This window comes from Megascapheus bottae, chromosome 4 (genome assembly GCF_031878675.1).
Source record: "Megascapheus bottae isolate mThoBot1 chromosome 4, mThoBot2.hap1, whole genome shotgun sequence".
Classification (NCBI taxonomy): domain Eukaryota; kingdom Metazoa; phylum Chordata; class Mammalia; order Rodentia; family Geomyidae; genus Megascapheus; species Megascapheus bottae.
Window position 1 is genome coordinate 5,308,079 of NC_143512.1, and position 22,604 is coordinate 5,330,682.

At 41.2% G+C, this 22,604-nt stretch overlaps 1 protein-coding gene across 2 annotated transcripts in view; it reads left to right on the forward strand.

Moving 5' to 3' along the window:
• Positions 1-22,604, forward strand: part of Sh3tc2 (SH3 domain and tetratricopeptide repeats 2) — a 58,889-nt gene that overhangs the window by 23,117 nt on the left and 13,168 nt on the right. For both annotated transcript variants that reach the window (XM_090331260.1, XM_090331261.1), the window contains exons 8-12: positions 341-536; positions 6,912-7,045; positions 9,950-9,991; positions 10,116-11,807; positions 11,916-12,096. In XM_090331260.1, coding sequence (XP_090187386.1) covers positions 341-536; positions 6,912-7,045; positions 9,950-9,991; positions 10,116-11,807; positions 11,916-12,096 — 2,245 coding nt within the window. The remainder of the gene's footprint in view (positions 1-340; positions 537-6,911; positions 7,046-9,949; positions 9,992-10,115; positions 11,808-11,915; positions 12,097-22,604) is intronic.

Sequence of the window (22,604 nt, forward strand, 5' to 3'; positions counted from 1 at the left end):
GTGTTTGCCTAGCATGCATAAAGAACTGGGTTCAATTCCTCGGTGCCACATACATAGAGAAAAGCTGGAAGTGGTGCTGAGGCTCAAGTGGTAGAGCTCTAGCCTTGAGAAAGTCCAAGGACAGTGCTCAGGCCCTGAGCTCAAGCCCAGGACTGGCAAAAAAAAATGAGAATCCAGGCATCTTCTGATCATTTAATCTGACTGCTTTTGGAAGGAAGAAAACTTTGCTTATCATTAAAATTCTCAAGTGTGGGAATCTCTCAGTCCATGTTACATTTGCAGGTAGGGGAAGGCTCAGCTGGGAATGTCTTCAGTTGACCTGTGTGCTATTTCCCCACAGGCAGAGGAAGATGTAAGGCTATGATGGATTATCAGCAGCAAAGAAAGGGTGAACTGAGCTTCCGCCAGGGAGAGAACCTCGAGATCATTGGCTTTGTCATACCGGGGCTTCAGTGGTTCGTCGGGAAGTCAGTGAGCTCAGGAGAAGTGGGTTTTGTCCCCACCAGGAACATAGATCCCGGTTCTTATTCTCCAATGTGAGTATAGCCCTGGAGCCTGTTGCCTTACCCTGTACTTCCTTCTTCATCGGGCTCGCAGATGAGTATCTGGAGAGCCCTGGTCATCTAGAGTGGCAGAAGCATGTTCTGAGCACCTCAGCAGATGCACCCAGCACCAGGCAGGAGGAAAGTGCACACAGAGAGAATGAGGGTAGTGTCTTTCTCTATGCTAGGAAAGAAGCCAATTGCCCAGTCAAAGGGCTTGTTGATAGGCACTAAGCTGCAGCCTTGGTCCTTAGAGCCCAGTGCTCATCCCATCCAACCAAGGACCACTTGAAGGAGTGGGCATGGATTCCAAGCTTGGTCATTGGTCGTTTCTCTTCCATGTGGGTCTGGAGGTACAGGCCCTGGATGTCCTCGCACAGTGTTCCAACTGCAATGGAATGCCTCCAATCATTGTTGTCTAGTGGAGCAGAGAGCATTTGATATTCTTTTGCTCTTTGAGTTCAGAAGGCCTGGTTCTGAGGAGCAGACCCATCTCCTGGAGCAATCAGCAGCAGACGACTGCAGGCATTCACCTTGTGTTGAGTTTGCTGTCATCCAGTGCACCGCTAGGTGGCACTCTCATCCCGTGTTCGCTGGTCTGGTGTTTCTGAGGGAGGTGCTTCCTCTGGCTGTCCATCCTCTTCCTCAATATATTCTTTTACAAAGTGTGTGAGAGGATGTGTGTGCACATGCGCACATGAAATTGGCAGTAGATTGAGACTGAGATGTCTCCAGAGGCCTGAGATTCAGCCATGTCCTAGACACACGATAGCATTTATGGTAGATCGCCTTCTTTGGCACTACAGATTGTAACACCAGCCAATTTTAATGGTTCTAACTTCCAAGAGACACATTATTTATAATTGACATATCTTTCTAGTTGTTATTCTGATACATCTAAAGCACAGTTAATTACTATTATTGTATTGATTTATTTAGATCTTCAATTTAGCACAATGTCACATGGTTGCCAATGTATGATTTATTTTTATCAGCTTATGTTAGTTGTATAGGGAACATTGCAGTGTTACATTTCCACATATATTGACAATGGATGTATTTCAATCAATCTTTCCCCCTCTCTTACTCCTCCTCTTCATTCTGGCTCCACTTTCCCTTTTTTGGACCATATTCAATCTTTTTCATCCTCCTGTTGGCCCAACAGCAGATGCTCGTATCTGTCCCACAAATAGAACCCTTTTCTCCCTCCTATCACCCTTCCTACAGTTTTCATAGAGGTCTGACTGATTCCATGAATCTGATGAGCAACTACTTAGAAGACGAGAAAAGGGGAAGAGCAAAAGAAAGATAGAAGCTGTTGCTGGTGGCACACCCCTGTAATCTTAGCTACTCAGGAGCCTGAGATCTGAGGATCACAGTTTGAAACCAATTTGTGAACAGAAATGCATAAATTCATCTATTTAAAACTTTATGTCTTTTCTAATTCACATAATTTTGAAGTTGATTCATACCTTGGTGGATAGAGTTCATTTTAGCTAATTACTGAAAGGTAATGTAAGCACTGAGATGTCTAAACTAAAAAAAAAATATCATGAAGGTGAATAAATCAATGTGCTCAAAACCAGAAAAAGAACTGGCGTGGGATAGTATTAACCACTTTTAAAGTGATATCTTGGTCTTCATGTTGTTTATCTGCTTTTTCTTTACAATCCCATCTCCTGTGGTGTCACTTTTAGCTGATGAAGATTTTGCTCCTGCGGCTTGAATTCAGGACCTAGGCACTGTCCCTGAGTTCTTTCTTTTTCTGTGGGGAGAGGGTTCAAGGATAGCATTCTACTGCTTGAGTCACAACTCTACTGACGGCTTTTCTTTTCTTTGTAGTTAATTGGAGTTAAGAGTCTTAGGAACTTTTCTATTCTGTCTTTGAACTGCAATCTTCAGATCTCAGTCTCCCAAGGAGCTAGGATTACAGGCCTGAGCCACTGGTGCTTGGCTCACAGCTATAGTGTGATATATAAATAAGTGACATATTCTATTTTATATTTAAAATCATACTGTTGCATCATCAAGTGCATTTTTCAGCAATTATTCCAATGGTGTTCCATGAATTGACAGTTTCCAGGGGTCAGACCTTTTTGTGTTTTTAGTCTTAAATATGCTTAAAAATACCCTTAAATGACAATTTAGCCAGATGTAGAATACCAACTTCTAAGTATATATGTGCCTGTGTATTTGTATATTTTTGTATGCTTATATGTATGTAATAACAATTATATCAAATTATAAGGCAATTGAATCAGAGTTTTACCTGTTATGCTTTTTTTAAAATTGTAATTAATGTGGCCGGGAGTTTGGCCTAGTGGTTGAGTGCTTGCCTAGCATGCACGAAGACCCGGGTTCGATTCCTCGGTACCACATACATAGAAAAAAGCCAGAAGTGGTGCTGAGGCTCAAGTGGTAAAGCTTTAGCCTTGAGAAAGTCCAAGGACAGGGCTCAGGCCCTGAGCTCAAGCCCAGGACTGGCTATGTATATATATATATATATATATATATATATATATACATAATTGTAATTAATAGAAGGGTTACATTTTATTTGCCAGACAGAAGATACATTTCTTAACAATCATTGCTACCCCTTCTCATGTTCTGTTTTTTTTGTTTTTTTTTGGTCAGTCATGGGGTTGAATTCTGGGCCTGGGTGCTGTCCCTGAGCTCTTCAGCTCAAATCTAGTGCTCTACTATTTGAGCCATAGTGCCACTTCCGGTTTTCTGGTGGTTAACTGGAGATAAGAGTCCCATGGATTTTTGTGCCCAGGCTGGCTTTGAACCACAATCCTTAGATCTCAGCCTCCTGAGATTTATGTTGTCTTTTTAGAGGACCAGTTTCCTTTTCTTTCCTTTTTTTTGCCAGTCCTGGGGACTAAACTCAGTCCACTGTCCTTGGACTTTCCTCAAGGCTGGAGCTCTATTACTTAAGCCACAGCTTTTCTATGTATGTGGTATCTAGGACCAGTTTTCCTTTTCTTAGCCATCCTTATTTTCTGTCATTACAGTTTTTGCCTTGATTATCAGGTTCTTTTTCCATTGTTTTTATTTCATTAGCTCATATTGTTGCCTTTTATATTTAACTCTTTCATCTCAAGAAATTGAACAATGAGATAATGGATAAAAGGAGCCAGAAATAAAAATTAAGGGACATGGATAACTTGGAAAGATAACCTTAAAGAAAAGTGATGTTATTTTAATTTATTTTACTCAGAGTATGGTGTTAAGTCTTCAGTATGATGAGACTCATGTCTTTGTTCAATTCCAGAATAATTTTCATTCCATGTCCTTTCGAATATTGTTCATTTCTCTCAATCTTTTAATCTCTCTTCTGGAATTTCTGATAGAAGTATATTCTATCCCTCATCTCATTTAATCAGTTATTTTTCATATTTCTTATCTTTTTCTTCTCCAGGCTGCATGATGGCTGATTTCCTCACAAAGGTCTTCATTTTCAGTATTTGTCTCTACTACTGTGAACAAACTTGCTTTTTAATCCATATACATTACCTGTAATTTCTGTGCCTTTATTATTTCTAGATTTGTATTTCTGTATTTTTCATAGATTGGTAATTCTCACTATTCCATCCCTTCATTGTAGCCTTTGTTGTGTTTATTTCATTGTTTAAATTCTTTACATTATCATGACTTCTAGGGCATCTGAGAACACTTTTTTTTGTGGATAGTTCATGTTTGTGGTTTGTGGAGTTTTTTTTGGTCTGTTTTTGTTCAGTGTTCAACATTTTAAAAGATGGCCCTTTTATGAATTCTGCCATAAAACAAAACTCCCTGTAGAGAAGGTTTTGCATTTTGCTTTTCCTGAAATCTTAGGAATGCATGCTCCCAGACTGTGTGTCTGAGGGTTGTTTTTTTTTTTTTTTTTTTTGTGCCAGTCCTGGGCTTGAGCTCAGGGCCTGAGCACTGTCCTTGGACTTTCTCAAGGCTAGAGCTCTACCACTTGAGCCTCAGCACCACTTCTGGCTTTTTTTTTTCTATGTATGTTGTGCCGAGGAATCGAACCCGGGTCTTCATGCGTGCTAGGCAAGCACTTTAACCACTAGGCCAAACTCCCGGCGAGTTTTATTTTTTTTTTAATGTCAAATTATTTGACATGCCTACACCTTGCCATGTAAATTAAGAGCCTGTACCACTTTCTGGTACAAACCTAAGTGAGGTTTTTTTTTCCCCCTAGGGATTCAAATAGATGAAAAGTGTAATATTGGCAGGCCATAAGCTTCATAATCACCTCTTTAAGGAAGTTGATTCTTTTTTAGACTCTAGGCTCTATGAAAAAAATTTAATTCCTTCCTTGCCACACACAGGCCCAAGGTCATATCTCCTGTTCCTGCAGGGAAGCACAGTTCTAAAAACCAGCAGGGTCTCTAGGCCGTTCCCTTTCACCTGTCAATCTAGGTTCCATTTCTCCTTTTGTTCCTAGATCCCAGAAGTTACCTTTCCTTTTCTAAGGTTTAAGTATGTGTTGAAATATTCATGTTTGCTATATGCTCTCTCTAGGATTTGTGGGAGAGAGAAAGGGGAGAGTAACCTTTTGAGACACTTCAGCTTTCCAGACTCCCAGAAATGCAGTCATGTTCTAACCCAGTTTTCACCTTTACAAATCCATCCTGGAGTTTGTCCATTTTCTTGGACTGTCTCTGAATATCTGAAAGTCAGGGTGTCAGTAGGTCAGCTCTGAGGCAAACAATGCATTGCCTCATTTCAACCTCAGCTCCTCCCCTTTCTAGCTATGCATTTACTGAACATGTCACCGAACCTTTCTGAAGCATTTTCTTCAATTAAAAGCATTCACTAAGCCAAGCATACATCATAGAGTTTTTATGAATAAGTGAAATAACAAATACTTGGGCTCTACCTGTATGTATGCACATGTATGTGCACACATGTGAATGTAGTTGTGGATTTCAATTACATGTTGCTGGGAGGCTGGAAAATTTCATGATACTGGGGAGAATATAGAAACTAGGTCATAGAGATGGAGGCTCCATGTGACCAGATACCAGGATGTAACTGTGGTGCCAGCTCTGTCTCTGATGGGCAGTATGACCTGAGTAGTCCTCTCTTCCATTGGATTTGTCCCTAATCTTAATTGTGTGAAGTGACACATAGGAAGTGTTTGTCTTTAGCAGCCCTTCCAGCCCCTCCTTGGGCCTCACATAGCCACAGACCTTCTTATGCCTGCTCTGTCCATTCCCAAATGCATTGTTTGGCCCTCAGTTTCTTCACCTGGGAGGCCGGGCTAAGAATAATACCCACCTCACAGGGCATGGGTGAGGATTCAATGAAATAATATACAATTTCTTACTAATCTCCAAAGTGAAACTGTTATTCATTCTTGGGCTTTCAAGGTCATTTTCTTTAAAAAATTTTTTTTAAAACAACTCTTTAGAATTGAAAGCAATCTTAAAAATTCGTTCAGTTAGCTTGTGGACTGAATGTTTTCTTTTATTTTCTTATTTTTTTTGCCAGTCCTGGGCTTGAGCTTAGGACCTTAGCACTGTCCTTAGACTTTCTCTTGGCCAGACCTCTACCACTTGAGCCTGAGCACCACTTCTGGCTTTTTTCTACGTATGTGGTACCAAGGAATCGAACCTGGATCTCCATGCATGCTAGGCAAGCACTCCACCACGAAGCCAAACTCCCAGTCCCCTGACTGAATGTTTTCTAAGCACTTATTTCTTTTACTATCAATCTATAGTGAGCAAATTAGTCCTAAGAAATAAGTTATACAGAAGGAAAATCTTTTGTTTATCACCATTTCTTCTGGCCTCCTGATCCTCTCTCTTCTCACTGTCCTTCAGCAATCACCTTCTCCTTTTGTCACATCATGTTACTGTTCTGTATCATGGAATCAAGTTTCAACAATCCCTAAAGAGTCCTTCCTATAACATAAAAATACACTTTTATCAATCCTCTAAATAGTACCATTTGTTCCTAATTTTTTCCTGAAATACCCTAAAGACAAAGAAACTTCAGTTTATGGTTCCTTATTCTTATATGTAAGGCAACCAACTCCCATTTCTCTCATTAATCATGGCACCCTGTGGTGACAAAAAACATGGATCTGGGTTGAAGAAGGCTTTACTTTTCTTGGGAGATGGCTTGCTTGAAGTATATCGGCTTATACTCATTCAGCAATCATGTAGCCTGGTTTCCTGTTCATGAGATGCTAATAGACCTTCTCTTTTGACAGCAGGCATACTGCTCACAATAGAGCAGAGTCTGATTTCAAATGGATGGATGACTTCTCTAAGGTCTTTATCCTAGTGTGGAAGGAAGAAAGTGGAAAGACTGAGGTCTTGCACTGATTTTCTCTTCCCTCTCCACCCCCACCCCCCATAGGAGCAAGAATTCTGTCTTCTTCAGTGATGAGGAAAGAAGCTCTCTGTGGACCCTGGGGAGTGACAGGAAGGCTGAGTGTGTGACTTTCCTGCACATGCTGTCTCATACTGATATCACATCTGTCTACAGGCTTAGTGAGTATTTGGTTTTCAGACCCCAGTGAAAATCCAGACTCCTCAAGACTAGGAAAGAATCCCTATGCAGGAGTCTCTACACTCTAAACCCATCCATTTAGGTCTATGACCACTATTGAACTGATGATCTACATGATGTTTGGCTAGTAGAATTTCATATTCAGATTAATTCTAGGATGGCTCAGAACATTTGCCTAGCAACTATGAGATATGATTAAATCAACTCCGCTTATGTAGATGGTCAGTTGTTTTGGCCTTGTGTCCTAATCTTGGAAAGGAAAAACTTCCTCAGTTGTAGCTAAAGTCTAGGCTAAGAGTAAAGGCAGAGTGACAGAATGTTCCAGTTGGAAAGACCCCTGAGATTATTTCTCTCACTTTACAAATTGGTAAACTGAGGCCTGAGAGAACCAGTGCCTGAGCCAGTATAAGAAACATCCAGGAAAGTCTATTTTACTACACTGTCCAAACCCAAGATGAAAATGGCTTGTTGGGCATATCAGTCTTGGGGGTGCAGGGGTGAGGGGCTCTGTTTTTAGCATGGTTGTTTTTGGTAATGTTTGAATGAGTGAATGAATAGCTCTGATTCCTGTCCATTCCATATCAGGAAGCCAATTCTCTCAATAATGGTGGATTTGAGGAAGGACCCTTCTCTCCCACCTTTCACACCTCTCTGATGGTGATTTGTCCCCTTCTGTTAGCCACTTAGATGAGCCATATTTCATGGGGTCAGCCAAAGGGCTCTGTACAACAGATCCTCAGGCCAGATTCTTTGAGTAGAAGTAGTAATTGGGGGCTTTCTCTGTACATAGAGGCCTTTGTAAGGAACACCTATCCCAGACATCAAGCCCCAGCCTCGGTGTCATTTTCTCACCACCAGTAGATTACACTGCTTCATCAGCCAGGAAGTTGAAGCCACAGGCACTGCCCAGTAGATGGGACTAGACATCTGGAATTAGGGCCATGCCTTGAGGGGAACAGGACAGAAGTGAATGGCAGACTTGGAGCAAAGGTATCTGCCTTCTGTTGATCTAGAAGATTCAAGAGCATACCTCGGGCAGCCTGTTGCCTCTTGCTGAAAGACTAGGAATGAACTCTATTGGGTGGTTGTGTAGGCTGTCTGGGAACCAATGCACCCAATCATCTTATTGGTCATTTCTTTCTCTCTCAAGGCTCATGCTCTGGGCAGAGATGTACAGATTCTGTTCTGCATTTTCTAACTCTGGTAGCACACATGCCCTCACTGTCCTGACGCCAGGGCAATTATGGCAGTAAGAATGTCAAGTACTCCCTCCCCCCAATGTCAGAGGCCAGAAAGCATGAACATCACTCCAGATCAAACTTTTTAGCTTGTCCATCTTTTGAGGGTAAGCAGCCTTTTATTGCCTGGACGCACTTGCAGTCTTTGGGTGTTTGCGACAGTAATCACAGAGGCCTTTCCCAGAGAACAAGAAGAGGCTTAATTTGATGAGTCTGCTGACAATTCATGGGGAGACACAGAAGCAGGGCTTCGGTTACTGTTGGCTTCTAGTTAGGAAAGTGAGCTCTTCTCTCCAGCAACTCCTGTCCTGTGGTGCTAGAAGTCTTGCCTTAGTCAAGAACATTCCCTGCCAAACCAATTTATTTTCTCCACCCTTACCTCAACTCATATCACTTTTATGAGGTCAGGTGGCTGCAACACAGCGCAGTTACCCTCTTCTCTGACACTACCTTTTCTTTTTTCTCTACCTTTTTGGCATCTTTCTTCCCAGGGAACACTGATGCTCTTCAGTATTATTAACAAGTCCTCCCCCTCACCCCCCACCAGCCTTGTCCCCTCTCTTCCTGCTTAAACTTCACTCTAAAATGCTTTACCTCTTGTGATCACATTCAGTGGTGGGACTTTGGCTGGATTCTTGTGACCTCTTAGTGACTATATTTGCATAGTTTCTACATCTTTCCTCAGGGGTTTGAAACTTCATCCATTCTCTGTATAGGACTCCTGAAAGTAACTCAAGAGTTAAAATGTAAATGAATAGAACTGTATTGAATATTCTTCCATTCTTCAGCTCAACCCACCTAGAAGTTTCAGGGCAGAAATCCTTAGTCTGTAAAGTGTGTGACCGGCAGGCCAGCAGTCAGCTCAATTACTGTAGGTTCCTGCTGCTGTAGCACGTTAAGGATAACATCCTAGTGATACCTATGCAGGGTGTCCCAGCCTTTGAATCCTTCTGGGACCCCACAGACCTTCATGGTTACAACTATAGTTTTTTTCTTTTGCCTAGGCAATGTTATAGCTTAAAGAGTGTTAGCTTAAAGAGTCTAATAGTTGAAGTAGCAAAAGGGGAATGACTTTTTCTGTAATAATCTCCAGTTCCACATCACATTTTATAGAACGTACCTCCAAATTTCCTTCTCTAGGTCTTACTTCTATCCCAGTTCCCAGTGATAAATCACATCAGACTAAACAGGATGAGGAAGTCTGTGCAGACTGTGTGTGTGTGTGTGTGTGTGTGTGTGTGTGTGTGTGTGTGTGCGCGCGCGCGCCAGTCCTGGGGCTTGAATACTGTCCCTAGTTTTTGCTCAGGAGTGGAGCTTTACCACTTGGATCACTGCTCCACTTTTGGCCTTTTGGGGGTAGTTAATTTGATAGGGATCTCATAGACTTTCCTGCTTTGAAATTCTATCCTTAGATCCCAGTCTCCTATGCACCTGTGAGTATAGGTGTGAACCACTGGAGCCAGGCTCTATGCAGTTCTTAAATTCATTCAGAGGGAATAAATTCTGCCCTTCAGGCAGAATTCTGTTCCTTCAGGCTAAGTGATGGTCTGAAACATCAGTGGAGGGCTGGTGGCCTCAGCCTCTGGAGGCTATGGCACGGTGGTAAGTTCATATCTAACACCAGATCTGTCCTTTGTCTCTACCTAGGTGGGTTTGAATCCATCCAGAATCTTCCAAATGATCTCAGTGGTGAGTAGAGATCCTGCTAATCTTGACCTCTCACCCTTCAGGTCAGTGTGCCTGTTTTCTTGCCAGGAGTTGGCCTCCCTGGTTGTAGGTAGTCAAGGGTGTTCACCTCTGCCTGTCGTTTCAGCATCGCAGCCTGAGGGCTTCAAGGAAGCCAGGCCAGGTGGATCCTGGGAGGAGACTCAAGTCATGGGCTCCAGACGTTCCAGCAGCTCTGTGGACTCCAGCATGGAAGATGAACTCCTCTCAGCCACTTCAGACAGCTATCATCTGCCAGAGCCCGATGACCTTGATGACCCGGAACTGTTCATGGACCTAAACACTGGTGGGGATGAAGAAGAAGCTGAGAACTTCACCTCCATATTGACATTTCTGGATCAAAAAGGGTACACTGACAACTTCAAGAACCTCTATGATTTCTCCTTCTCTTTCCTTACTTCTTCCTTTTACAACTTCACTGAAGAAGATGAGCTTGTGGTCTACCTGGAGGCCTCAAGGAAGTGGGCCAAGAGGAGACACATGACCTGGGCCCATGCTCGGCTCTGCTTCCTCCTGGGCAGGCTGAGCATCAGGAAGGTCAAACTTTCCCAGGCCAGGGTGTACTTTGAGGAGGCCATCCATATTCTGGATGGTGCCTTTGAGGACCTGTTCCTGGTGGCTGCTCTGTATGTCAATTTGGCTGCCATCTATCTGAAGCAAAGGCTAAAGCATGAAGACTCAACTCTCCTGGAAAAGGCTGGAGCTCTTCTGGCCTGCTTGCCTGACCATGAGTTCAGTGCCAAGAATGAACTTGACGTTGTGGCCTATGTGCTGCGCCAGGGGATTGTAGTAGGCAGTAGACCCCTGGAAGCCAGAGCATGCTTTCTGGCTATCCGATTGCTCCTGAGTTTAGGCCGACATGAGGAAGTTCTACCTTTTGCCGAGCGCTTGCAGATCCTCTCTGGACACCCTCCTGTCTCAGATGCGATGGCGGCCATCTTGAGTTTTCTGTATGATAAGAAGTATCTTCCATACTTTGCAGTGGCCTCTGTCCAGCGATGGTGTAGCCAGAATGCCCAGAGGATATCCATTCCTATTTGGCAGGTCTCTTTGGTTCTCCAGAACACCACCAAGCTCCTTGGCATTCCCTCTTCTAGCTGGGATGAAGTTTCTGCTGTGGCCTGTCCGACACTCAAGCAGGCACTGGCTGGCTGTGAGGAGCAGACTGATCGGAGCACCCAGAGAGCCCTGTATCTCATCCTGTCCAAACTGTACCTCCAACACAGGTCACCTACTGGGGCCATCTACTACTTGAGTCAGGCCTTGGTGTTAGGGAAGCTGCTGAGTGAGCAGGAAGCCTTTGAGTCATCCCTCTGCCTGGCATGGGCCTATCTTTTAGCCAGCCAGGCAAAGAAGGCTTTGGACATCCTTGAGCCACTATTGTTTTCTCTGAAGGGGACTCAGTGTGGGATCCAGAAGGGAGTGGTCCATAACCTCCTGGGACTTGCACTTCAAGATGAAGGTCAGATGAGCAGGGCGGCCAAGAGCTACCTCCAGGCTTTGAACAGAGCTCAAGAGGCAGGAAATATGCGCAATCAGGCAGTGGCCATGGCTAATCTCGGCAACATTAAGTCCTGGACTCAGCAACCAGACAGGGACTATCTCCTACAGGCTGTCCGACTGTATTCTGAACTTGAGGCCAGCAAGGAGACAGACGTGGAATTGGTACAGGTGCTCCTTTGGTTGGCCCAAGATATGGTGGCTGGACACCAGCTGACTCACAGCCGCTTTTGTTATGAGATGGCATTGCTGTTTGGCTTAAGGAATCGACATCTAAAGAGTGAGTATATCCTGTGCTGCCAGGGAGCCTTACAGAAAAATCATTGGAGCATGCTTTGCCCAAGTCCTGTCTCAAGACATCTTATGCATATCCCTGCTTTATGTTCAGGTCAGCTTCAGGTCACCAAATCCCTCTGCCATTTCTACAGCTCTGTGTCCCCAAATCCTGAGGCATGTATCACTTACCATGAACACTGGTTGGCTCTGGCTCAGCAACTCAGGGACCGGGAAATGGAGGGGAGGCTGTTGGAGTCTCTTGGGCAGCTCTACCGGAACCTCAACACAGCCAGGTGAGATGGGCTTAAGGAAAGTACTGGATGCTGCTTTCTTTCCTTAAAAAGGGTCAGGGTCTGCACTCACAAGAAGTCAAGTGCATGCATGTGGTTTATGCATTAGCATCATGACAAATAGCATGAAGAGCTAGCTGTCACTTAGCTGTTGGGTCTTAGGTATTAATTTCTTTCTGTGTCTCAGTTTCCTTACCAGCAAAAGAAGGATAGAAATGGCTATTTACCTTGTAATGGTAGTGTGAGGAATGAATGAGTTAAAATGCACGGAACACTTAAAACAGTGCCTCCTCAATAAAAAGGCTCAGTTATGTTTGCCATGTTACTATGATTTGTGTGTTTCCATAACAACCCATCTGGTGACCATAGCTGAGGATGTCTACTTCAGAGTGGTGGCAGTTATACCAAGGACAATGGAGTCTCAAGAAGTTCTTCATGGCCGGGAGTTTGGCCTAGTGGTTAAAGTGCTTGCCTAGAATGCATGAAGACCCAGGTTCGATTCCTCGGTACCACATACATAGAAAAAAGCCAGAGGTGGTGCTGAGGCTCAAGTGGTAGAGCTCTAGCCTTGAGAAAGTCCAAGGACAGTGCTCAGGCCCTGAGCTCAAGCCCAGGACTGGCAAAAAAAAAAAGAAGTTCTTCATTACATGAAGACACTTGGATTCTGTGACTGGATACAGAGTAAATAAATCCATTGAAAGCACAGGTATAAAACTGCCTAATAAAAGAAATATTGGATTGGAATCTTATCTTTAAAATGAAAGTAGAAATGATGGAAGGAAGTTTATTTTCACTCAGGTTCTGAACATTTGAATGAATATATACACTAAAAGAAGTGCTGATTTTTCAGTTTAATTTTGTTGATAAACCTATATAATAGAGCTATGAAGTGTCATAGTTCTATTATAACTATGGCTTGTAGTTAGAATAATGTAGTAATATAAAGACTATTATATGAATAAGTATAATCATAAACAGGCATTGACTTCGTGAGTGACTTTGTGACTGACTTCTTAATGCTATGATTAAAAGCTTTGTTCTTACAAAATATACCAAAACGTAACTGCAAAATTCCACAGCATCTTTTAACCCTTTGGTACTCAGCTGATTCTTTTTTTTCATATATTTTTTAATTGTAATTAATAGAAGGGTTATATTATATTCATCAGATAGAAGGTACATTTCTTCACAAATATTAATACCCTTTCTCATGTCATGGTCCCCATTTCTCTCCCCCCTTCCCCCGCTCATCTTGATTTCCCCCCTTCCCTCTCTTATTTCAAATAACCAATTAAGCATATATAAAATATATCAGATAACAAGGTGAAATATTGTAACAATATGAGATAATCAAGGGACAGCAAAAGAGATGAGAGATAACATAGTACATTAAGGACAACAATCACTCATTATATGGCTTTTGTTTCTAGATCCTGGAAGTCCTTACATTTAGCGTCATACTATATGACCTTATGTATCTAGATTTTGTTCTATTGTGAATCTCTGCTAGGAGAGCCCAAGGTTTCTACTGATTATGACAAATGAGGGAAACCATTGAGCCTATGTTCCTTTGAGACTGGCTTACTTCACTTAATATGATTTTTTTCTAAGTCTTTCCATTTCCTAACAAATGGGGCAATGTCATTCTTTCTGACAGCAGCATAGAATTCTATTGTGTATAAATACCACATCTTGTTGATCCACTCATCAACTGAGGGACATCTGGGTTGGTTCCGTATCTTTGCTATGGTAAATAGTGCTGCAATGAACATTGTTGTGCTGGTGGATTTAGTATGTCCTTGTTTCTGGATGATTGGGTAGATGCCAAGTAGTGGAATTGCTCAGCTGATTCTTACTGAAACATTTCAACATTGCTTGCATCTTCTGTGTGTGTGTGTGTGTGTGTGTGTGTGTGTGTGTGTGTGTGTATACACTTGTACAGGAAATTGAACATAGGACATGAGTGCTGTCCCTTGGCTTTTTTACTCAAGATTGGTTCACTAACCTCTTGAGCTACAACTCCACTTCTGGCTTTTTGGTAGTTTATTTGATATAAAATCTCATGGACATTTCTGCCAAGACTGGCTTCAAACTGTGATCTTCAGATCTCAGTGTCCTGAGTAGCTATTGGGGCTCACCTTTTTTGTCCCTTCATTTCTGTAAGGCTCCTTCATTCTGGTTTATTAGAGGGAAGCCTGTGGTTCTGTCTCAGACAAGTCTTTAATAAATCCCATTAAATTCCACAGAGTATACAAGATTGTCCAGTTCCCTTTGCAACATATATGCTTTGTAACATTGCATTTGTAGTTATGAATGACTTCTAAAACGGAAGATATTTCTAGCATTGATGGGAGGCTCATATAATGAGAGCTTTTCCATTTTCAGCAACAGGTTAGCCTTGGGGCACCTGAATGATCAGCTGATATGAACTTCCTCTGAGCATTCTACCATTCCCTTTCTCTCACTTTTACAAGAGCCATCAGTTTTCCAGTTTTCCAACTGTCTTTTTGAGGGGGGGAATTTGGGATTCTTGCAGCATGCGAGGGCAGGTGTGAGATCTGGCCCTGCCTCATCTGCTTCCATTCCTTCTGGACATCCTAGGACTTTGGATGCTTCTGGAGCAGATCTGGAAGGTAAGAAGCAATCACATGCTTTTCGTGATCCACTTTGGAATGTGGCTTTGGGAAGATTGCCTTTTTTTCCTTTTTCATACATTTTTATTGTTATTACAAAAATGATATATACAGGGGTTATAGTTACAAGTCAGATAAAGAGTATATTTCTTTTTAAATGATATCATCCCTTCCTTTACTCTCTCCCAGTTTTTTCCCTCCCATCCCCACCCACAAATTGTAAAGTTCATTTTCAATACAGTATCTAGTGACTATCATTGCTTCATTTGTTCATTCGTTGTCCTGTCATTTCTGTGACCTCTTGCTCTCCCAAAGACAGATAAGTGAACAAACAAGAGAAAAAGAGAAGAAAACAAATTAGTGACAAAGAAAAAAACAAAAACCTCTTGTTTCCATTTCCTGGAGTTCATTTAGATAAATATTTAGATGATCAGATGCATATAGGTTATCGCGCCTCTGTGTTCCTCTTCTAAGAATATCCTCCTCTGGTCTCACTATATATGGATGCCTTGAGAACTGTTTAAGTTATTATGTTCCAATGTAGTTTTTAAACCATCCAGTGTGTTTACTTGTAGGTTCATAGGTGCATTGTAGCTACTACATAGGAGGGAAACCGTGCAACCTATGTTTCTTTGGATCTGGCTTACTTTGCTTAATATGATTTTTTCCGTCTTTCCATTCTTTCTGATGGAGGAGTAGAATTCAGTTGTTTATATACACCACAGTTCCTTGATCCATACATTCACTGAGTGGTCTCTGATCTGATTCCATATCTTGGCTTAGGTGAAGAATGCTGCAATGGGCTGGGAGTTTTGCATAGTGGTAAAAGTGCTAGCCTAGCATACATAAAGACATAGGCTTGATTCCTTGGTACCACATACCTAAAAAAAAAAGCTGGAAGTGGTATTGTGACTGAAGTGGTAGAGCTTTAGCCTCCAGAAAAAAGCCCAAGGGAGTTCAAGCTGTAGGACTGGCAAAGATGCTGCAAACAAACATGGTTGTGCTGGTAACTTTAGTGTGGCCTTGTATGTACTCTTTGGATACATGCCAAGTTACTTGAGCTAATTCTAAACTTTGGCAACATAGTAGGTTATAAAATCAATCCTTAAAACCCAGTAGCTTTTCTGGATGCTAACAATGAGAAGATCAAGACTAAAATCAGGGAAGCTATCCCATTTTTAATAGCCTCCCCCCACAACAACAACAACAACCGAGAATTACTTTAATCAAAGATAGGAAGGACCTCTATTGTGAAAACTTAAAAAATCTGAATAAAGAAATTGAAGGAAATTTAAGGCAATGGAAAAACCTATCATGCTTCCGGATCATAAGAATTAACATGAAGAAAATGGCAATATTGCCCAAAGTGATTTATAAATTCAATGTAGTACTCATCAAAATCCCAGTATTCTCAATGAAGTAGAGAAAGCCAATCCAAAAATTCATATGGAATTAATAAAAGACCTCAAATAGCAAAAGCAATCCTTATCAGGAAGAATGATGTTGGCGGGAATATCAAAACCAAACATCAGACTCTATTACAAAGCCATAGTAATAAAAACAGCTAGGTACTGATACATGAAATTTGGATTTTAAGGGTGCCAAATAGGTGTCAGACCTACTGCTGCCACTTGCTTCTACTGTGTGAACTTAGTCTTAGATTAATCTGAATCCTAGCCTTTGCTGCTGTTCTTTGCTGTCCAACCCTGCCCCCGTCCTCAGTTGTCAAAACCACTGGAATCCTGAAAGAAGCCAAAGAGAGCAGCCTGACCTCTATTCAGGCCCCATATAAGACAGCACTCAGCATCACTGCTGATGATAAGTGCCCAAAGAAGAGGTTTGTAGTAGAGTTGTGGTTGGCACAACAAATGACCAGAGGAAGCCCAGTTACACAGTGTGAGAGGGACAGTCGAAAATGGATTAAGAGCCAGAAAACCAGAGCTGCTGTTGACGTAGTATTAATGGGTCCCTCAAAAAGTCACTTCTCTTATTTGTTGTATTTTTAAACGAAATTAGGAATTTTGCAGTTATGTTTGGGATCAGTTAGTGAGCTATGCATGCAATTCTGGCATTGCTCATGAATTCTAGAATTCTTGCCCCCCCCCCCAAAAAAAATCTTGACTTGTGGGGACAGTGACTTAAAGTTACAGGCATTTCAGGGCAGCCCTTGATATCAATAGCCTAAACTTCCAGGATATGAAAAACACTCAAGTATGCTCAATAGTTCTTGAAGACAGACATGAGGTCTAGCACAAGCTAGCTATACAATCTATGTGCATAGGGGAGACAGATGTAAATTCCTTCTTCCCTGAATTCACTGTCCTGGAACTGAGGCTGCATTGACATGGCTGCTGCTGCTAAGATGGAGAATTTGGATGGTTTGGCTCCAATTTGTAGGGCTCAGGGAAGGAAAGAAAAGTGCTTGGAGCTTGGAGACAGGCTATCTGGTCTTTAGTGAAAAGAACAGTGGGCAGAGTGCCAGTATCACATTGCTATCTCTGGCCTGCAGTGTTATCTGCAGAGCTAACTCACACAGCCGGCCTTTCCTTAGGGAGTACTGGCTGATAAGGAAACAATTTATGCCGAGTGAATTGGATATGGGGATTTGTAGCCAAATGAAGAATGCAGTTAGGTGGTTTTCTAAAAATGAATAGTTGGTTTGTTCATTTCTCAGTTGAGGGATTTTTGTATGTCTTTGAAAATTAAACCAACATTGATGATTACACGTTAAGAAATAAAGGTCCCCTTTACAAATGTCCCTTCTCAAGACTCTCTAAAAGTAATTACCCAAAGATTTAAAAAAATCCATGTAGAAATATTTCATGCATATGAAAGATTACATATGATATGCACTTTCTATGTTAAAGAGTAGATATAGTAAATATAATGTCCTAGCTCTATGTCTTAAGTAGGAGCATGATAAAAGTTCTGTTACCTGTTGTCTCACTGCATTGTCTTTTTTTTTTTGCCAGTCCTGGTTTTGGGCTCAGGGCTTGAGCACTGTCCTTGGATTTTCTCAAGGCTAGCACTCTACCACTTGAGCCTCAGCATAACTTCCAGCTTTTTGTTATATATGTGGTACCGAGGAATCGAACCCGGGTCTTCATGCATGCTAGGCAAGCACTCTACCACTAGGCCAAACTCCCGGCCCCTGCATTGTCTTTTTGATGTGTCAGGTACTATAGAAGGTGCTGAGGAATTCAATAGTTAGGGAAAAATAACTTCAAACTAACTATCCCAAATGGCCAGCCTGCACCACGGGGGTGAAGGGTTACTATAAGCATTGTGGGAGTTCATATTATCATTTACAAGCATTCAAGCTGAGACTGACTAGTGAGGAACTCGTAGAAGAGTTTCCTGAATTAAGATAGATCTGGATTCTCTCAATAATAACATTACTGAGTTAGAAGCACATGCCACTAAACTGAACCTTTGCAATTTAGTTTATAACTTGGTGTGCTATATTCATAGTGTATCACTGTAATCTCTACCACCTATCTGTAAACAGCTTCATGAAGTCCCCAGGGAGGTGATAGCCCGTTGTCCACCCTCATTGCATCTGTCTTTGTGGATTTTCTTTTTCTGGACATGTGATGTAAATGGAAGCTTTTGGTAGGTCAGCTCTTGTGACTGGTTTCTTTCAAGAGTCATCTGTGTCACGTCGTCTAGCAGTATTAGTAATGTTCTCTTCATGGATTTTACTTCTTGGTTTGTTCATTTCTCAGTTGGGGGATATTTTTATGAGGGATTTTTTTCATTTTAGGATTATAACAATGCTGCTGTAAACGTTCATGAACAACTTTTTTATATGAAGATGTGTCTTATATGAAGATGTGTCTAAAATTCTCTGAGTATATACATTAGAGTAGAATTACTGACATGAAGTCTATGCTTAAACTTTTGTAGAACAATCAGAAGACTTTGCAAAGAGGATGAACTAATTTGCATCCTCACTAATGATGAGGGAAGGTTCTGTTCTTTTTGTTTTAGCCATCCTAGTGGATGTGGCTTTATTTACATTTCTGTAATGACCAGAAATGCTAGACATTGTTTCATGTGCTTGCTAGCCTGCCTGCTTGCCTGTCTGCTTTTCTGCATTCTTTCCTCCCTCCCCACCTTTTAAATTTTTTTTTCTGGTACCAGGATCTGAACCTGGGGACAAAAGTATAAGAGTGACTTCATTGATCTATGTGGTGTTTTATCACTTGAGCCACATCTCCACACTAACTTTTTGTTGGTTAACTGAAAGTCTTGTGGACTTTTCTCTGTGGGCTGTCTTTGAACAGTGAGCCTCCAGATTTCAGTCTCCTGCATAACTAGGATTATTGAATTATAGGCATGAACCACTGTGCCTAGCTATATTTGTATATGTGGTTTGAAGCAATGTCTGTGTAAGTCATTTGTTTGCTCACTTGAAAGTTGGGTCCTTTGCCTTGTTATTGTTGAGCTGTAACTTTGTTATGCATTGTGGATGCAAGTCCTTTATTGGTGCCTGGTTTGTGAACACTTTCAGCTGGTGGATTATCTTCACTTGTTTCATTGCCTCAGAGAATGAGTTGAGGGATGTGGTCCCTGTACTGGTTGATTTTGATTATCAGTGTAATTGAATTGAGAGGTGCCAAAGAGATTAGTAAAGCACACTTCTGAGAGTTTTTTTTTAATTATGTTCTATTAACTTTCAATAGTTGTATAAGAGGTTACTATTCAACATGTCCGTTTATGAGTATAGTGCATCTTAATTAATATCACCCCTTTCTATAAAGATGCTTCCAGAGAGGAGTATACATAAGGGCAGGTTGGATCTACTCTGAATGTAGATGGCCCCATCCTGTAGTCCGGAAAAAGTGGAAGAAGGAAAAAAGCCCACTGTGCTTGGCATGCTCTTTCTCTCTTTCTGCTTCCTGGTCACCATGACATGAGCTGTCTGCTTTGCTTCAGCTTCTCCTCCAGCATGGACTGAAACCTCTGGAACCATGGGCCAAAATAAATCTTTCTTCACTCAGATTGTTTTGCTCAGATATTTTGTCGCAGATATGAGAAAGTGAATAATACATTTTGATCTCTTTGGACCCGCAAAACACTTTTCCTTCTTTCTTTCTTTCTTTCTTTCTTTCTTTCTTTCTTTCTTTCTTTCTTTCTTTCTTTCTTTCATTCATTTTTCCCTTTTTTTTGTGGGTCAGTGGGCTTGAGCTCTGGGACTGGGCACTGTCCCTGAGCTCTTCAGCCCAAGGATACTACCCTACCCCTGGAGCCACCACCTCACTTCCCGTTTTGTAGTGATTAATTGGAGATAAGAGTTTCAAGAGTCTCACGTTCTTTAGTGCCCAGGCTGGCTTTGAATTGCCGTCCTCAGATCTCTCAGGCTCTTGAGTAGATAGGATTACAGGCATGAGCCATTGTGCTTGGCTGTAAAATATTTTTTTTTAAACTTTTGGTAGAATTTATCTGTGAAGATATCTGGGATGGAGATCTTTTTGTAAGGAATTTCTGATGATTAGTTTAATCTGGTAGTTGTTTTAAGCATGTTTTAAATTTCTATTTATTCTTGATCAATTTTGGTAGGTTTTTTTCTTTCTAGGGATATATCCATTTCATCTAAATCATGAGTAACTTACTCATGCAAAATTGTTCATAGGATTTCCTTATAATCCTTTCTAGTTCTTTGAAGTTGGTAGTCATTTTCTTTAAGTGCTTGATCTCTTCTTGCCTTTTTTTAAAATATCATATTAACCAAACCTTACTTCCATTTTTAAGGCTTTTATTGGTTTCTCTTCCCTATGCTATTTATCACTGACATATTTTTTAGTATTTTCTTTTAAAAATATTTCATTGTCAGAGTTCACCAGGTATTACTTCTCAAGCAATGATACCCCTTCTCATGTAGTATTTCCTTTATTCCACTTCCTTTGTGTTTATTTTATAGGTACATCATCAGGTTATTGATATGTGATTTTTCTTTTGTTTCCAGTCTTTTTCTCTTTCCCCAATGTATTTCTTCTTTTTCAATGAATTTACAGGTATAAGATTCCCCAGTTCTGGGCCAGGAGTTTAACCTAGTGGTAGAGTGCTTGCCTAGCATGCATGAAGACCCAGGTTTGATTCCTTGACACCACATACATAGAAAAAAGCCCCAAAATGATGCTGTGGCTCAAGTGGTACAGTGCTAGCCTTCAGAAAGCCCAAGAACATTGCCCAGGCCCTGAGTTCAAGGCCCAGGATGGGCAAAAAAAATTCCCCAGCTCTTGTGTTTGTGACACTATGGAGGTTAAGTCTACCATAGGTCAAGTGAGCAAGATGGCTCTAAGGAAAGTTAGAAAACAGCCAGGCTTAAAGAGTTTCTCAAACTTAAAAAAAAGCAATAAAGCTCACTATTTTCAACAAAATCCAGCCAATTTTTAAAGCAAACATTCTTTGGTTATTTTGTGTTCTTTGGTTAATTTCTAGAAAATAGACAACGTTCATTTAGACATTTTTTGGCCAACATTTTCTTGCCTTCATGAAAGAGTATGTTTTTAGGAGTCTTTACCCCATTATTCCAAAGACTGGTCCAAATTAGAATCTTCTAAGTTTAATGCTCCATAATTTCTAATACGTGAGATTCTTTTTGTATGTGTTTGGGAGAAAAATAAACATCTGCTTCTGCTTTGCCACCAATGTGACATGAAAAGGAATTTCAGGAAGTACTTTTGATGTCACAGGAAATTCTTGCCGTCTGGAGGTCACTGTCTATGCAAAATAGCCATTTTGTACAAGAAAACATGCTGTAATGCTATGTTTATATAGCATGCATAAATCACTGATTTCTTTAAGGTCCTCAAAATGATAAAACAAATTATACATGAAAAATAAAATAGGAGAAAAAAAACAACAAAAGATTAGCTAACAGAGAACAGGTATTTTCACATACTTGGATGTGGTTACTGTAATTTCTCCCCAAGTTTCCTGGTAGCTAAGGTAAAAGGTGGAGGAGTCAGGTCATGAGTTCCTCATTGTCTGGTAGAAGAACATGAACAAACGTATTATCAGAGCAAATTTTTTTTCTGGTATAGATTGTAGGAATAATTTATTAATTGGGTCTTGATGCAATGGACAGATTTCTTCCACTGGTTTCCCTTCAAAGTACTTCTGCTTTCATTGAGTTCCAAGGCACAAGGGTTCATGGAGGAGGCAGTTTAGAGGGAAAGGAGAGAACTTCCAGGAAGGGGCAAGCAAACTCATCAGAGAGGACTCATCAGGGTGGAACATTTGAGGAGGGCCTGAAGGTTAAGGAAGTGCTTGAAAAGTAGAAGAGGATGAAAACTGCCATTAGAAAGGCAGAGAATTGTAGAAGTGTTGGGAAAGTAAGGCCTATTTGAATCACATTTTGTAGATTTGACAGACATGTGGGTGATAACTTGAATACAAGTATGTATTTTGTTTTCTCACCCTAGAAAAATCATGTAGGGAGATGGCTGAGTGCTGAACCTGTAACTATTCAATGAGTCCATGTCTGAGAAAGGCTTAATCCATACCTTCCTGGCCAAAGAATCAGAAGTTTAGATTAACTGGACAAATAAACACACTGGATGGTTAAAAAACAAAAACCAAAAAACAGAACAACACCGGGACGTGATAAATTATGCAAGTCTCCAGACATTCACACAGTGAGACCAAAAGAGGATATTCTTAGGAGAGGATCACAAAGGCTCAATAGCTACGTGCTTAACATTTATTGAAATGAACCCCAAGAAATGGAAACAAGAGGGATTTTGCCATTTTGGTTGTCTTTTCCTTATTTGTCTTTGAGAGAGTAAGTGGGACCACAAAAAGGGGGAGATAAAGAGTGAACAACTACAGCAGTGGTGCACACTAGATACTATATTAAAAATGAATTATATA